This window comes from Montipora capricornis, chromosome 2 (genome assembly GCF_036669925.1).
Source record: "Montipora capricornis isolate CH-2021 chromosome 2, ASM3666992v2, whole genome shotgun sequence".
NCBI lineage: Eukaryota > Metazoa > Cnidaria > Anthozoa > Scleractinia > Acroporidae > Montipora > Montipora capricornis.
In genome coordinates this window covers 37,657,410-37,674,909 of record NC_090884.1, presented here as the reverse complement: position 1 = coordinate 37,674,909, position 17,500 = coordinate 37,657,410, and the positions used below count along the sequence as shown (strand labels likewise).

The window sequence follows — 17,500 nt, the reverse complement described above, 5'->3', positions numbered from 1 at the left end:
AAAAATCTTACCCCTTTCATTCCGAATATCTCAATATTAGTTCTCCTTACTGATTGACATAAATTGGTTTTTATGTCAGTTATGGGAATTCGATGATATATCTAAAAGGAAAGGAAAGAAAAGGAACTTTTATTTACTAACCCTAACCAGTAAACGTCTAGTCGTTCAGCCCTGTAGCACTAATTAGGGAGGACACTGTAAACTGAAATTAACAATTAACGCAAATCAAGTCAAATATTACTTTTTGAGGCAAAAAGCCCATTGATACATTTAAACTCAGCAAGCCAACAAATAACCTCTCTGGATATTTCATTCCTATTCACATTTCTTAAAATTTAAAAGCTACAAACTCGACCTTCAAAGGTAGTCAGTACATACAAAAGCATCTTCTTCAACGCCAACATCATGGGGCAGTGGGTATTGCGTAACATTACTTTCACCCAGCTCTTGCTTTCTTACTTATGGTTATATGATTTCTTTTGTTGGTTTGTTAAGAAACAAAAAAATGATACCGAAATCAGTATTGAATGACACGGAGTTTTACTGTCTACCCTCTTTTATCTAGTTACTTCAACACGCATTATCATTGTTTTGATATATTTTATATTTTCCCTTTTCCAATTGTTCAGATGAATACGGTTGCTCCGACGAACCAAGTATGTACTTCATTGACCAAAACAACATCAAGTGCATTAACATGAAGACATACAATCACACCTACGTCAATGTGAAGACCGTGAAGACAGGTCTTGCGGATGCTGGAGCCATTGACATTGACCTCCGCGAGAGAATAATTTTCTGGAGTGACCATGCCCAGTGGACAATTAACAGGATGAGTCTTGACACTGGTGAAGTTGAGGTATAGCCGTGTATTTGTATGGGTAATCAAATAGTGACGAGTAAAATTAGGGAATAATTTGACGCCAGGGAAGTTATTTGATTTTGGACAAAACGCAAGTGAAATTATTTCCTAGTTTCACGAGTATACCATTTAATTAGCTATTAATATCATGGGTAACAAATGACTCCTTAATTTTCAAACCTGAACGTCACTTTGGCACTTAGGAAAAGTTACCATGGCAATATTGTAATTCCACACGTAAAATTATAAATTAGCGTGTAAATTTGGCGCCAAAATTAAGGAGTAATTTGTCACTCATGTTATTATGATATAAACATTTGCGAAAATAATCAGAACATTTTATTTGTTTCGGGACACACTTCGAAGGCAGAGAGATCAGATGACGACCGAACGGAGATGAACCGGCGTCAGACAGTCGAGACAGAGAGAGAGAGAGAGAGACACCTTGTGCATCAAACTTTCAGACTTAACGGCCAACGGTGACTATCAGAGAGCTCTAGCTGCTTCATGCGTCATGCTTGATGCAGGATCTTCTAACTCAAACCTAACACAAAGCATAAGCTAATTGCCTTCTCTTAAAAACCAATCAGCATCTTTCTAGTGACCTTCGTTGGTATCAGAGTAAATAGCTTCAAGGTTACTGACGTGTTGTCTCTTCTCCTAGTCGTGTTCTTCCTTGATCATCAAACGTTATTGCAGTATTCCTTTTTGAACCAGTAATACCTTCGGGAAGCATTGTGGTTTATGGACAAAACAAAATATGCTCGTAATTCAATCGATTTTTTTATTAAATTAAGACAGTTACTACGATTCCAATTAATGTATAAAGATGACTCCGACCCCTTTTTAACACAATATACAGATAATTATAACATTTTATTCTTAGAAACAGAAAAGGCACCAAAGGTGTCAGTTATTCAATCGTTCTCATTCCCACAGCTAATCGTCGATGACCTTGGTCAAGTGGATGGATTGGCCTACGAGTGGGTAACTCGCAAGATATACTTTACAGATTACATTTATGAAAGACTCGAAGTGGCGAATGCTGACGGAAGCTACAGAAAGACATTGTTTTATACAAACATGTACAACCCACGTGGAATTGCGGTGGATCCAAAGTCCGGGTAAGTTATATTATCTTTTATTGCCAATTATCTACCAATTTACTGACTTATGATAAGGGACTCAGGGATGGCGCAGCGGCCATTGTCGCCTAGGTTCCATTACCAGACTTGCCATCCCATTTGGGTTGAGTTCGTTGGTTGTCGGCTCTGCTTCGAGTGTTTTTCTCCGGGTATTCTGGTTTTCCTCTCTCCTTAAAATACAATCCAGTACAGGGTCTTCAATACGTGCCTCAACGCTTATTACAGTTGGCAATTTAATTAAAATGTATTACCCCACTTTCAAATGATAAATTGGTTATGTGAAGACCGACTCTGTAGAGTTAATACCTGCATCAGATTAACAATAATATTACCTCGAAAATCGATCATTAATGAAGAAACCATCATGGCACACCCCATACATAGATTATGCATAAGCAGAATGGAAGCATATAAACCTCTTTTTGCAAATATGGTGGCCATTTTGATTCCCTCTTTTTGGAAGATCTCATGGGATGCTCAAGGGGCGAATTAATATGTATTTTCCCCCTGGGCATCTCTTAATACCTATTTGAAAAAACAGAAATCAAAATGGTCGCCGTGCGTCTATTCAATTATTGATATTCATCTAACCAGCATCCTATCTATACAATTCATCTGATCATTATTTATCATTAATTTTATTCATTCATTCATTCATTCGTTCGTTTTCCCACACATTACTTTGGATAAATGAGAAAGAGAATTTATGCTACTGTTCTTTTTTTAATATTCAGTGTTGTTAACTCCATTGTTTCTTACTTCAAGGTACATGTTCTGGACTGACTGGGGTTTAATAGATCCAAAAATAGAGCGAGCCGAGTTAACTGGCGAAAATCGAGAAGAAAATTTCTTTGCCTTGGGCTATAGTTGGTACTATGTGTTCACCCCCATGAGTGTGGTCATCGACTATGAAGCCGAACGCATTTACTGGATGGATGCATATGATAATTACATCGATACTGCAGACTTAAATGGAACTAACGTTGACACTATACATTTCATCGGCGAGAACATTTTTCCTGCTGATCTTGCCTTATATGGTGACAATCTTTATTGGGTTGACTGGAACAGTCAAAGTATTCAGTGGATCAACAAAACACGGCCTCTCTTGATGTTCAATTTTGGGCATCTCACTGATGTCTTTTTGACGGGAGCAGTGGTCGCTCATGAGTCAAGACAACCAATTGGTAATTATAGTATATGCAATGGCAGAAAGATCGCGAAAACTGAGTCTACAATTATAATATTAAAGACAGAAACATCCGTATTGAAACATTGTTTACTGAATTGTCATATTTGATCCCTTTTTTATAGATTCAGTATTCTTTTCGACCATCCAGCCTTTTATTTTTCTTTTCTTTTTTTAATAGCTTACAACAATCATATTATCTTATTTTTTTTTATTTCAAAGGGCTTATCTCAAGGATGCAAGACATCTCATGAGTTCCTTCTCACTTTTAAAACCATGCCCTTAGGTTACCATTTTATTGGCAGTGAAAAAGGCCAAAATATTCTTCTATATGCAGTCTACTGATTTCTCTGTATAGTGATGCCTAGTATCGATTCATACAAGTGAGGCTGGCTGAAACACATAGACCATCATTTCTTTTTTATCGTACTTATGTTGATATCTACAAACTCTTCAGTTGAGTTTCCCTGGTCAACAATTCTTCTTTAGAAATTCGCCCTGAAATTAAAACCTTAGAAGCATGCTACCTTTTGTTTGTAATGTTTACAACACGAAAAGTAAAGCATCAATCATTTCTCCATGATTTAGAATATGGAACTGTGCACACATGTCTTATAAACAACGGTGGCTGCAGTCATCTTTGCCTTCTGGCTCCAAATGGTGAATTCAAGTGCGCATGCCCGAATGGTGCATCACTGCTGAATGACCAAAGGACATGCAGTGCTGGTAAAACATAAATTTATACTTCACTTGATTGTATGAAAGATAACGTTATTGTAATCAGGCAAGAGGGGCCTCTTAAATGCCTTTTCCAAGTATCTAAGAGAAGCTTACATGCGTTTTCCTTGTCCCTAATGGAAGACGTCTTTAATTGCAAATTGCATGCACTTCCCGCATTTGTGTCAAGTAGGTGTATTGCCCGGCAAGAATTAATTATGAAATAAAATGGCAATTTGACATCACCAGAAAATCCACAGCCATTGGGGCCAAAGCGGGTGGAACGATTATGACTTGGGGCCATTTTCTATGTTGTCATGATCAGTTGTGTTACTCGCCGTTAAAACCTTCAAATTGGCTGGTAAAAACGGGACTCGTTTTCTCCGCCGCCGAGACTATTTGTTATGCGGACTCGGAAGTTATGAGGGCTCTATTTGTTATGAGCCAGGGAACTTAATTCTTAGGGCTCAAATGTACTGAACAAAGTTGTATACTTGTTGACTCATAAAGCTACCGTAATATGATTGAACGATCACCTTTTTTTGGTTGCTCCGAGTCTTCCTGGTGCCACTCCTTTATTTCATTTTTCTTTCCTTTGTGTTATTTTCATCTGCAGTGACCCAACCGACTCCGCCTCCCCCAATACCAGGTAAGCCGGTTATAAATTGAAGAATATCGGTATGAAACTGCAGTGATCCGCCTAACTTATCAGATGTATGAAAGATATGAAAGTCTGAGATTAATATCAAATTACAAGACCTTAATGTTGTCAGTGAGAGAAAAATTTCCGAGAAAATGAAATTAAAGGACAGTCAGAGGTGTATAGTCATCTCTTTGCATTAGTATAAAGGTTGCAGCGAATGATGAGGTCATGTAAATAAAACTCGGAAAACCCGAAGTACTTATGCGTTACTTAACGGTTTTGAAGCAATGCATAATTAAATTTGCCCTTCTTCCAGATATCATGGTGCGTCTTGGAGGATCCAACTCGTCTAATGAAGGCCGCGTTGAAATATATCACCAAGGGCAGTGGGGAACGGTCTGTGACGATCACTGGGGATTCAGGGAAGCTACAGTTGTATGCAGGATGCTGAATTTCACCGGAGCTCAATACGCGGTCAGACAGGCATATTTTGGAGAAGGAAATGCTTCGTACCCAATTTGGTTGGACAATGTCAAGTGCCGTGGTGATGAAGAAAGCATTGCGGCTTGCAGATACCGTGGGTGGGATATGCATGATTGCAGTCATTATGAGGACGCTGGAGTTATTTGCTACAACGGTTCGATACCACCCACGGAAGGTAAAGCGTTGGTCATAGTGTAACAACAAGTTGATCTCTTCTGCAACCAAATGTCGTAATCTGACTACCATCCCTGGCTGTAGATAGATCTCATTTCGTTCAGCCTCTCCCCTATTTTTTCGGCCTAAATAATTAGTCGTATCATGGACAGAAAAGAAAACCCCTCTCAAAAAGCAGACGGAAAAAATAGATATGAGGGTATCCTCTTAAAACGTGATATACGCAGATGTTATAGTTAACTTTAGTAGAGCCGTATTCGTAGAAAAGAATAATTAGTGTTCTCGTAATGACTTAATTTTTCAAACAAGCTAAAACAAGCCATACCAATTTGAAAAATACTGGCTGTCTCTACAACATCCCAAATTACATAACTTGGCAATTGCTTAAACTAGGGGCGCATGGTGAATAAACAAAACCGAAAACAATATTTCTAAATGCTGATTTCTTTTGGTTTTCTACTTATAGGTCCAACATTAGCCCCAGGACCTCATCCAGGCAAGTTGAAACCTCTGCTCCATCCAAAAAAAAAAAGATAAAAATAAAATAATAATAATAATAATAATAATAATAATAATAATAATATTTAAATCTACGCTCAGGATCAAACACTGTGCACATGAACTATCAAAGCTTAAAGTCCATCATACACTTGTGATTTCCCTAAATTCAGACAATGCAGGCCGGGCCAAAGATGAGACGGTTAAACGTTGATGAGACTGTGGCTGTGATGTCTCAGTCTTCAGTGATTACTATATTCACAGATCATGTCATTCACCAATGTCGCCCAGTCAATATTGTGGTTGACAAAACAGCAGAAATCATCCCAATAACAGACATCGCGGTCCCATGGGAAAAATAAGAAATATAAGGGAAAAAATCGATCGATACAAAGACCTAGACATGGAGTTTCTCGCCTGTAAAAATGGACGGCGTTGTAGGGACACTGGGTTGCATGAAAGAAACGCTTTCAAGTGCTATATGGAAAACATGTAAAAGCGTCTGCATTCGGTATTCTGTGCAAATTCCTCTCTTGTTTAGCCTACTGCCTAACTCATATTTCCGATGCACACAGCCTAGAGGACCGTTAGGCTCTCCAAAAATAATAATCATCATCATCATAGTGACGCCCATTCAATTTAGATTTGTTTGGTGCAACAATTTACACGATTACTGGTTTCAACATGTTCATTTTCATAGAAAGAAGTGAGATAGTGGCAAAAACAAGAGCATCAAGTAAACCATAATATTAAATGAAATCCATAGCGTCACCTCTCAAAGATTACTCAGGGGATGTTCATTAATTTTAATCGCTCTTTCGTCACTTAAACTATTTCAGAGCTTAGAGTTCGTTTGAGAGACGGCCCAACATCGAACCAAGGACGAGTCGAATTGTACTTGAATGGCACCTGGGGAACGATATGCGATGATTACTGGGGAATAGAAGAGGCAGATGTTATTTGTCGCATGCTGGGTTATTCCGAAGGAGCTTGGAGCACTCATTGTTGCTCGTGGTATGTTGACTGGTCAACACCCGACCAAATCTGGTTGGATGATGTTCACTGCACTGGGAATGAAGAGAGTATTGCGGAATGTCGTCATGGCGGATGGGGAAGTCACAATTGCTATCACGGGGAAGACATCGGAGTGGTCTGCAAGTTTACTCCACCGGCAGCTCCAGGTAGAACATATGCATGAGCATACGCCAGAAAATAATGTCTTTAGAGGACACTGAAATCTTGACCACACATATAAGATGGTTCGAGAGAGGGATATCTTCAAACTGTACATCCCTCTCTAAACATGGTTGGCGGTCGTTTCAAACTCTTACCTCTTACCTTAATCGAGTTAGTCACTGGTGGGAGGGGGGGCACCTTCCCTCGGTTAATTGCTTCAAGCCGTATTCGGTATTCAAATTTATATATCTTTTTTCACATATGTGGAAATTGTTATTAGGCCAGGGACGGCGGAACCGGGAGGGCTGGCAAAAAAATAATAAAAAACAAATTAAAATAATCAAAACACTCATAAAACATAAAAAAAAGCAAAAAAAAACAGAGGGAAAAACAATACAAAATGAGCAAAGCATTAAGACAAAAATATTTGAGCAAAGTATATTATTATTAGGTATATATACCTCTTACTAATCGAGTTCGAGGTCCTACTGAAAGTCACGGACCGAGTTTTTTCCCGTTGATTTATGGCCCAAGCGCGAAGCGCGCGGGCCATAAATCAAGGGGAAAAAACGAGGATCCGTAACTTACAGTACGGACCGAGAAAACAAGGTTGGTAAGATATTTATTATATCTCTGAGGTTAACGGGCGCGCGGGCAAGGAAACTAGTCAAAGTGAAGCGGAAGGTTCAACTACCACAAAGAATGCCGTGCCAAAATCCCAAAAATTAAATCTTCTTGGCTGTTAAGTTTGAAATAGTTGCTTGCAAGATTCAAACACTTTTCAGTACATGTTTATGCAACAGAAATGACATGAAAAACTCGCTAGATGATGTTTTGTCGAAATTTTAAATTTAGCCGGCTGTACAGCGGGCCGTGCTGTAGAATACGGCCCGCTATTTTAGCCAATTACAGCGCGCGTACTATCTGAGAGATATAATAAATACTATTATCAAGTATTAGTTTAAGTATACGTAAGGCTGGAATATGTGTATTCGGGGCCCACAGACGGATTTTTCGCGTGTTGCTAAGAACGTGAAACGTTACTTCCGGAGAGCTGACACACTTGCATCGAACGTTTTTCCAAGCCCTTCCTCGCGCTCATTCTCAGATTAACTGTGCATGCGTAAACGAAATGAATTCCGGTTTGAGAGAAAGCTAAATTTCCGGCGGTCTTTAAATAAACATAATTTTCTTTTATGTGGCACGTTTCACTCCCAAATGCAGAATATAGCTAAGCATTGATTTTTTTCAAATCATCTTTTTTGAAAATGTTATGGGTATTTCAGTATCGTTTATCTCTTTAAAAAGAACATTTTTCAAGATAAAAAGAAAACCATGCTTGGCTGGATGCTAAAACAAATACAAATTATCAAATCCCTGTTTAAATACCCAAATTGTGTAGCACGTAGACAAATTTAGAGTTTTCTTTTATTGGCCACGTGACCATGGGCGTGGCATGATGACGTCATATTTAGGGTCATTGGTTTACAAAAATTGGAAACTGACCAAAAGAATGCCAAATTCTCTCAAATTACTTAACCATTACATCCTTAGCAACTCACCCCAAAAAACACGACAGTAGGCCCTTAAGTTATGTATGTATCAAGTAGCAAATAAGAAGTAAAAAAAATCTTGCATTTTACCGAAGATCCACGTTTAATTTTTTGATCTATCGTCGACAATGCCTGAAAGTAGCTTCAAGATTTCAAAAAATCTGCTGGAGAATTCCCCCACAACCCCCTACAAAAAGTTGGTGTCTTTGTCCCTTGGTTGTCCCCCTCCCCCCCCCCCCCCAACCCCCAATTCAAAATACGCTCCACCGTCCCTGTAGGCCGTCGTTGCCATTATTGATCGCAACTCGAAAAGAAGAGTTTTTTTTTAAATTCTCACTATACTATAGACCGAGGCGTTATTTTCAGCTTTTTCATTATTTTCCTTACTTACTTACTTAATTTCCTCAACCCAAATATTTAGTTAAATCAGCTCTTTAAAATAGAAATTTATAATGGAAGAAAGTGCCTCTGCACATGAAGATATTCGACCTGCTTCGAGACTAAAATACTCCGACCATTTACGATCTTTTTTTTTCCTCCTTACTTGAGACAACGATGACGCAAAACAGCGTACTTACATTTTAAACTCTGTTTTATAGATCAAATTGTGAGGCTAGCTGATGGCTATAGACCCGGAGAGGGAAGACTAGAGATATTTCACGATGGATACTGGGGAACTGTCTGCGATGATTACTGGGATCTTAATGACGCACAAGTGGTTTGTCGTCAACTTGGTCAGCGAAGAGCTCATCTTGCTCCGATGCTCAGCTTGTTTGGCGTTGGAAATGGACATATATGGCTGGATAACGTGCATTGTCTTGGCAATGAAAGCTCCGTTGTGAATTGTCCACATAATGGATGGAATGACCACAACTGTATCCACTATGAAGATGCATCTGTCATTTGCTCAAATATGACTGCTGAAAATCTCCGTAAGTTTAAACCTCTTTGAAATGATGATTTTTGGATTTATTTTAATATATGGCGACCTAGCCGACACTTATCATCATATCAACTCCACTAACTAATGAGAATGTTCTATTGCAGCTGTTTCCAATGATTTCTTACTTGCTTGTGAGGAAGGTCGCAGATTGTGCTACGTGATGTCATTGCCTTTGCAGCAGCATGCAACTCCACCGATGCTACCACTTGACTTATTTTATTCTCCAGTCGGGGTATCGTATGACCCATTTGAAAAACTAATGTACTGGACCGATACAAATGGAAACATTCGAAAGTCCCACCTAAACGATAGCCTTCCTCAGTATGTGCTACCAAGGCCGATGAGACAGCCCATGGGTCTCGATATTGACATCGTTTCAAGAAATATCTACGTTGCGGAAGAAGGCGGAAACAAAATTCGAGTTATTGCCATAAACGGTTCTTACCTAGCAGACTTAATGGACGTCGATTCGCCTCAAGGAATTGCTTTGGATAGCTTTTCAGGGTAAGCTTTTAGTGTCACGGCAACTCTTAACAAGTAAATCTTTTGATCACTCTCATAGAACCTTGATTTTTTCAACTTTGAAATCAAACAATCTAAATTGAAACATTAACCGGCTTTTAATACACGATATCATTTCAGACTTGTTTGAAGTGCATAAATTGTCCAGGTAGAATAAACATCATTATCTTATCCCTCTGATAGGAGGTTGGCCATTATTCTCCAATTTAGAGGGCGCATTCTATTGTTTGGTTTATTGCATGGCTCAAATATGATAGCAGCTACCGGTCTCTGAAATTTGGTAATACGGAATTTGTGCTTTAAAATATAGTTGCTTAATACCTATGAGTATTCATGTATGTATTTTCGATCTTTCCAGAGTCATGTACTTTTCATCGGTTGGTGCCGATGTAAAAATCTATAAAGCAGATATGGATGGTAAAAACCAAATCGTTCTTACGAATTTCCCAAAAACTGCACCTACCATGGTTGACGTGGCTTTATATAAGCCGGGGAAGCGACTCTTCTTTTCCGATCAGTACAATAATCTGATACGGTACATTGAACTGGAGACTCTCCAGGTTCGCACATTCTCCTCTGGCACTCATCATCCTAGATTCCTAACAGTGTACAACCACACTCTTTTATGGACCGCTTATGGAGATGGACAGTTCTCAGGAGCTATATTTATGGCCAAGGCGACTGGTGGGAGTATTCCGGAAATGATGGTTGATGGATTCTGGAATCCATCTGGTATATACACGTTCAACTCTAATGCGTCTCAAGGAGCAGGTAACTCTTTGCACGCTTTCAACATCCACTCAATTAAACCTTTCTAATTATGTCGAATCTTTTAGTGTGTTTTGTAGAAAACACTGTTGGTGTCCTTAATAAATAAGACCTCGGTTAGAAAGAAAAGAAATGCCAAAAAACAAATTTCTACTTTCTAAAGAAACTGTGGTGGTGCGTCGGTGGGAGAGTGAAACAGAAAAATTTGGTTTTATCAAACGTGTTGATGAAGGTCTAATTACCACTGTGAACGATTTGGAAAGCTGACGTTTCGAGCGTCAGCTTTTCGTCAGGGAGAATATGGTAGGTGTCGTAGGTTCTTATGAGGGTGTGGAGAAGCCGAATCGATCCGTTAAAATCACTGACCACTTTTCATGCATCTCCGCAAATGTCATATATTGCATTGCCTGCACACTATGTAAGAAAACCTGCAAAGGCGAAACAGGGAGAATATTGGCGGACCGCTTTCGCGAACACCTACGAGATGTAGAAAGAAGCGACAAAGATACACTAAAGCAGTGTCGCGCCATTAGTCCCACCACAACAAGACAATTTGTGGCCTATCCTTACACCACGGGAACACAGAAAGCCGCAAAAATCTGGAACAAAAATTCATCTTCCAACTAGATTCACTCTATCCTCACGGAATCAGTGAACGCCTCTCATTCTATTAAGTTGTTCACAAATTCATGCTACCATATTTCCACCAATGGCAAAGCTCCTCCACACCTTAATAAAAACCAACAACACCCAAATTCCCCTATTCGCTAACGCCTTTGATAAAACCAAATTTTCAAATGACAAAATATGTTGGTTCGTTCACTTTTGCGATCGCAAGTCATTTCCGTGGCTGGTCCTGAATAAGAGAACGAAGTATTAAAATTGTACGTATCCTGCAAACAAATTCCCTTCGTCTGGAGTTACTATTGATACCCGAGAAAGAAGAAGGCGACTATGACTTTTCATTTACATGTTATGTTATATGGAAGTCACTCTACATACAGTATCATCTATTCCAAAAAAGGCAGCAAACATAAGAAGTTTTCATCAAAAATACGCATTGTAAGCGATATATGTTTTGTTTAACTGGGAATTTATTAATATAGGAATCATCTTGAGCTATTTACTTCTTTGTTAATTATTTGTTTTGCAGAACAATCGGCATGTTACAACAATGGAGGATGCTCTCAAATATGTGTCTCGAAGCCAAACGGCAGAAGTTGCCTATGCCGAATCGGAATGAAGATAGGACCAGATGGAACAACGTGTAGGTTTTGTGTGTACCCAACTTAACCTCCGAAGCCACTCTGAACGCGTTGGCAATGCGATTCTTGTCAGAAGATCGATTTGACGCCGAGCTCTTGTTGCGTTATTACTTTACTTTGCCTAAGCCACTTGCAAAATGCTACGGCAACCAAACGGGATAGATTTTGGTCCAACATTTGACTTGATTTGCGTTAATTGTTAATTTCAATTTACCGGTTCCCCAATTAGTGCTCCAGCGCTAGAACTACTAGACACTTCAATAAAGTTTCTTTTTTTAACCAAGGGATCATAAAAAATAAGATTTCAATGACTTCTTATCTCATGTATTCCTCAAAAAGAGATCGATATACATCAGTATGTTTTGCCTCAAAAGCCTTCTTGTCATTCATTATTTTTGTTATTGCTTCTAGGTATTTTGGGTGATGTCGTATTCGTTGCCGACTCTTATTACCAACAAATCAGCTATTCTCCGTTAACTGCCGATGAAATTTCGATCAAAGACTTGATGTTAGAGAACTTAACATATCCTAACGGAATAGATTTTGATCCATACAATTATAACATATACTGGACAGATACTTATCGCGGTGAAGTTCAGCGTAGTTCTGTTTATGGAGTGAACCAAACAGTCATTCGTTCTGGGGTTACTTCACCTTCTGGCCTGGCCCTCGATGTCGTGGCGGGAAATGTTTATTGGATAAATTCAGGCAATCTGACAATCGAGGTTTCGAACCTTAATGGTAAATATTCAAAGGTGTTGGTTCAAAATTTGGGCCAATATCCTTCCGACATCGCCTTGGATACAAAACGAGGGTAAGAAAACAGACAATATTTTTTCCCCCTATGACTTAAGGATAATTACTTTGGTAAGGTCTCAAACCATTTATAACAAGTGCGTCACCGTGATTGTATACGCAGTAACAGGGAAATCACATTAAGTGCAGCAAATGAATTGGTTTATTATGGAGAGGAGGAAAAAAACCGATGCAGAGTAGTGGAGAACCAACAATCTGATCTTACATATATTACTGAGCCGGGGAACCAAACCCCCTAGCTATACACATTGAGGAGCAGGCTACGTTGACGCTATGGTGCTCCAGTAGTACTAGTAGTAGTAGTAGTAGTAGTAGTAGTAGTAGTAGTAGTAGTAGTAGCAGCAGCAGCAGCAGCAGCAGCAGCTGCAGCAGCAGCAGCAGCAGCAGCAGCAGACAGCAGAAGTGCTGGTGGTGGTAGTGGTCGTAGTATTGATAGGGTAGTTGTATTGTAAAATGCGTTTATTTTCTCCTTTCTCCACGTTGTTTCAAAGTTTTACCCTTTGGTTTCAGGTTGCTATATTGGTCGGATCATGGATTTATTGAAAGCACCCACATGGACGGAGAATTTAGAAGGAAGGTTGTTTACTTAAGAACTGAATTGGGGTATGAATACGATGCTCAGGGTCTTGCGTTGGATGCTGAAACAAATAAAATTTATTTTGCCAGTTACTGGCTTTCAAGTTTGCTGTACGTTGACCTCAGTTTACCTGGACTTGGTGTTCCTCAAACTATGCTTAACAGCTTTTGGCTCTTCTGGTTCCCTCGTGATGTTGAGGTTGACGATCAATTTGTTTATTGGAATGAATACATATTTGAAAATGTGTATCGGATCAATAAGACGGAGTTTGATGGCAATTTGGAAATCATAGCTAATGGAATGTACAGTCCCCGAGGAATGGTAATCAACAAAGGCGATCCTAAACCACGCAGTAAGTATCTAAGAATTACTAATTTTCTCAACACTTCCGGTTCAGCCTTTGTTTGGCCGGGTTGCTTTCAGGCCAATTTTGAAAGAGCGAAACAGCCTTTGTGATGTCTTTCGTCTTTCTTTATCGGGTTAGGAGAGATTTAAAATGAAACGTATATTTTTATGCATGTTTCTGAGTTAAGATCGTGTTTTTTTTAACTGAGCAATGCAAAGATGCTGCGAAAGATGTCAAGTGCAAGAAAGCATCGAATTCAACCCTGTGTTGTTTAGGTCAATATGCTAGGAAAGGACGGTATCCGTGAAAGTTGGACAAGTTGGGCAGTGAAACACTAGTGCATGTTTAACCAAAGCAAAGCTAAGTTAATTCAAAAATTTTAACTGGTCTTAGGCCGCCACATTTGGTTCCCTCTAAAGAACTCTATTATGGTGGTGCCCTCAGTCTACCTTTTGTAATTTTTTTTGCTAGCCTCTGATTTTGCCAAACATCTGTGGTCTGGAATCTTGCATGCGCCTTATTCAACGGGATGAAGTGAATTATTAAGACAAAAAATGAGAATTCCAAAGTAAATAAGCTTCGCTTTCGTACTGCCTTTCTATAATCGTAAGTAGAAGGGGTGATGGTGGATACTAACGTACCATTTTACCATATTTTGCATTTGCAGTACCACATCCTTGTTTGGAGGCTTGTAGTCATCTTTGTTTATTAAAACCGGGAGGCTATAGGTGTGCATGTCCCGACGATCCAAAAGCAATCTGTCAGGAAAGTACCCACGCTACGAGTAAGTATTATTTATTCTATGCTTGGTGTGATATTTGTCTTTATTGTTACCTGTTGAGGCTCGTATAAGTGACTGCAAAGAAACTATTCCTAAAATACAGGGTACATTGATAGGTATCTGTAGTATGGACGACAATAACTAATGGGAGGATAACTGGAGAAACTGAGTACCTTCAAATACTCAACATCGTTATCACAAAAGGTGTAAATACTTTCGGTCAAATCAAGTCTCAGGTTGAATCCGTTTTTAACTGCAGTAGGTTAAATTAAATTGGTGATCCTCATTTTAACAAGGTTGAATATGTACTCAACACCTAGTTTAAGGAAGCTTTCACCCCCCCCCCCCCCTAAAAAAGGACTGAAACCTCTCTATACCTTCCTTCAAACTCTGTCTTACGCATCTCAACACAGCGAGTGGTGTGAAAATGCTCGTTACGAGTATGAAAATACTATTATTATTATTATTATTGTTATTATTATTATTATTATTATTATTATTATTATTATTATTATTATTATTATTATTGAGGACAATAGATTTCCATACTTGAAGTTAATATCTTACATCTTATTATCGTATTCATTTTTTTTTGCGATATCAATGTTGATTCTGAGGGATTGAAATTTTCATGCAATAAACACGGTTGTACTATAACATTGGAGGAAAATATTTTCTACCTCTTTATTGTAGTCAAGTCAATAATATTTTATTTTAACTGATAAAAATACTTGTGTAATAATAATAATAATAATAATATTATTATTATTATTATTATTATTATTATTATTATTATTATTATTATTATTATTATTGTTGACAATAAAGTTGACAGTTACTTGTGAAAAATGCATTGTTCGTGTTTAGTCTTACGAAGCTCGTTTCGTCCCGACCAAGGGACTCATCAGAGACCTTTCTGCTTTGCAAACTCGTGGGTGATCGCGCCCAAAGTCCGTTCGCTAACAAAATGATCACGGCAATCTCGCCTTATATCGCATATTATTATTGAGAATTATTATTATTATATTCTTGCTGTTTCGTTTTTCTCTTTTCGGTTTCTATATTCATACATTTATCTATTCAGTCTCCACATTACAACATAGTAAAGGAACAAAGAACTGTAAAGTGCACTTACCGATACTCGAACTCGGAGCTTTCAGACTTATTTGGGACATTTAATATCCTCCGTCTTCGCCACTGCCCTACAACGACGAACATGCTCAGCTCAGCACAGTTCTTTTCATTAATTGCTTTTATATAATAAGTCAATTGACATGCATGTATAATAACTACAATTTGTCCTAACCTTGCCCTAATCTCCCTCTAGGTTTAATTTAGGCTCCAAAAAAATTCATTCAATTCATCTGAGTGCGTATTCAACCTAGGTAAACTGAGGATCACCAATTTAGCCTAGGTAAAAACAGAATCAACCTGTGAACGGATTTTACCGGCAAACATAAATTCCAATTTTGGTTGCTGGTTTTCAAACAGCACAACGAAATATAGTTTTATTAAAATTCTATTTATCCAGTTCAATAAGGATGCGCCAAAACCAAATGCTGGAAAGTTTTTTGAATAAAAGATTGTTCTAATGTGTCAAAAGCCTTCTCAAAATCGACAAAAAGTAGTAATCCTGGAATGTTTCTCTCGGCAGTACATTAAACAAAACTGTCAATTACAGGAATATTTTCGCCGATGTATCTAGTTTTTATAAAACCTTTTTAAAAATTAATCGTCTGAAATAAACTTTGGGATGACAGTTTTAACAGGGCTTGCTATGGTTTTGGTTGCAATTTTATAATCGCAAGTTAATAGTGTTAACAGTCGTCAGTTCTAAATGCATTTAGTTCTGCATCCTTTTTTGGTATGATTTTTATAATTCCTCGTCTTTGTGATATTGAAAGCTCTCCTATTTTATAATTTATTTCTTCGAAATCATTCCAACGACTTTATAAAGATAGACAATCCGTTCACGGAGATTCGTCAGACCTCATTCCCTTTTGAGCGTCTGAGCATTCCTTTCTATTAAAACACCTTCGCAGAGCAGTTTTCCTCTTCATCCAAACTCTTTTCAATCCATTCATCTACCTATCTGACGCTAATGTTACTTTGGCTTAGACACTATTGGGTGCATGGAAAAACCAAGTATGTACTTCTCTGATCAGCACAGCATCAAATGCGTTAACATGCAGACCTACAATCACACCTATATCAATGTTAAGACGGTGAAAACGGGACTTAGCGATGCTGGGGCAATTGACATTCATTACGGGGAGCAAATGATATTCTGGAGTGATCATGAAGAGTGGACTATAAGTAGAATGAGTCTTGTTACTGGCTATACAGAGGTAAAGTAGAAAAAAAGTATTCAACAAAATGTCTCATATCCCTTTATTTGTTGTTCTACGATGCATGTAACTTCTCATCAACTCCATCATCATTATCATCATCATAAGCGCCATAAAGTAAAGTGAAGTCAATTTATTTAACTTCGGTAGTACCTTCAGTTACGAAACTGGTATCAATGGAAGCCGACGTTGCGTCTTTAACTTCCCTCCCTCTCTGTCAGTGCTCCGTTTCACGGATATTTAAAGCTATAGCTACACTGATCAGAGGAAAGTGGAAACAGACCTTGAAGTTACCAAGGATCAAACCGGGGACCCCTTGCTCCGAAAGCCGCGCACTAGCCAACTGAGCTACGCCTGCAAAGTTTGGTTTTTGAGGAGAGGGGAAAACCGGACTACCCGGGAAAAAACCTCTCGGAGCAGAGTAGAGAGCCAACAAACTCAACCCATATATGGTGTAGAATCCGGGAATCGATCCCGGGCCACATTGGTGGAAGGCGAGTGCTCTCACCAATGCGCCAGACCTGCTCGCCATCGTTATCACTGTCTATCACCACCTGAGTTAACTTTGCATAACATCTTCCCTTCAATCATAGGTTATTATAAGAGACTACCTGGGTCAAGTAGATGGATTGGCAGTGGAATGGAAAACCAGAAAGATATACTGGAGTGATTACATCTTTGAAAGAATTGAAGT

General features: G+C 38.6%; 1 protein-coding gene across 1 annotated transcript in view; it reads left to right on the top strand.

The window, feature by feature from the left end:
• Positions 1–17,500, top strand: part of LOC138037257 (uncharacterized) — a 162,934-nt gene that overhangs the window by 98,512 nt on the left and 46,922 nt on the right. Inside the window, exons 71-86 of the mRNA XM_068883226.1 lie at positions 630–859; positions 1,802–1,986; positions 2,773–3,194; positions 3,785–3,922; positions 4,530–4,562; positions 4,873–5,214; positions 5,680–5,709; positions 6,551–6,892; positions 9,040–9,372; positions 9,488–9,887; positions 10,264–10,676; positions 11,827–11,940; positions 12,350–12,752; positions 13,265–13,683; positions 16,577–16,806; positions 17,400–17,500. The exon at positions 17,400–17,500 is cut by the window's right edge and continues 87 nt beyond it. Of these exons, the coding sequence (XP_068739327.1) occupies positions 630–859; positions 1,802–1,986; positions 2,773–3,194; positions 3,785–3,922; positions 4,530–4,562; positions 4,873–5,214; positions 5,680–5,709; positions 6,551–6,892; positions 9,040–9,372; positions 9,488–9,887; positions 10,264–10,676; positions 11,827–11,940; positions 12,350–12,752; positions 13,265–13,683; positions 16,577–16,806; positions 17,400–17,500 (4,135 nt within the window). The remainder of the gene's footprint in view (positions 1–629; positions 860–1,801; positions 1,987–2,772; positions 3,195–3,784; positions 3,923–4,529; positions 4,563–4,872; positions 5,215–5,679; positions 5,710–6,550; positions 6,893–9,039; positions 9,373–9,487; positions 9,888–10,263; positions 10,677–11,826; positions 11,941–12,349; positions 12,753–13,264; positions 13,684–16,576; positions 16,807–17,399) is intronic.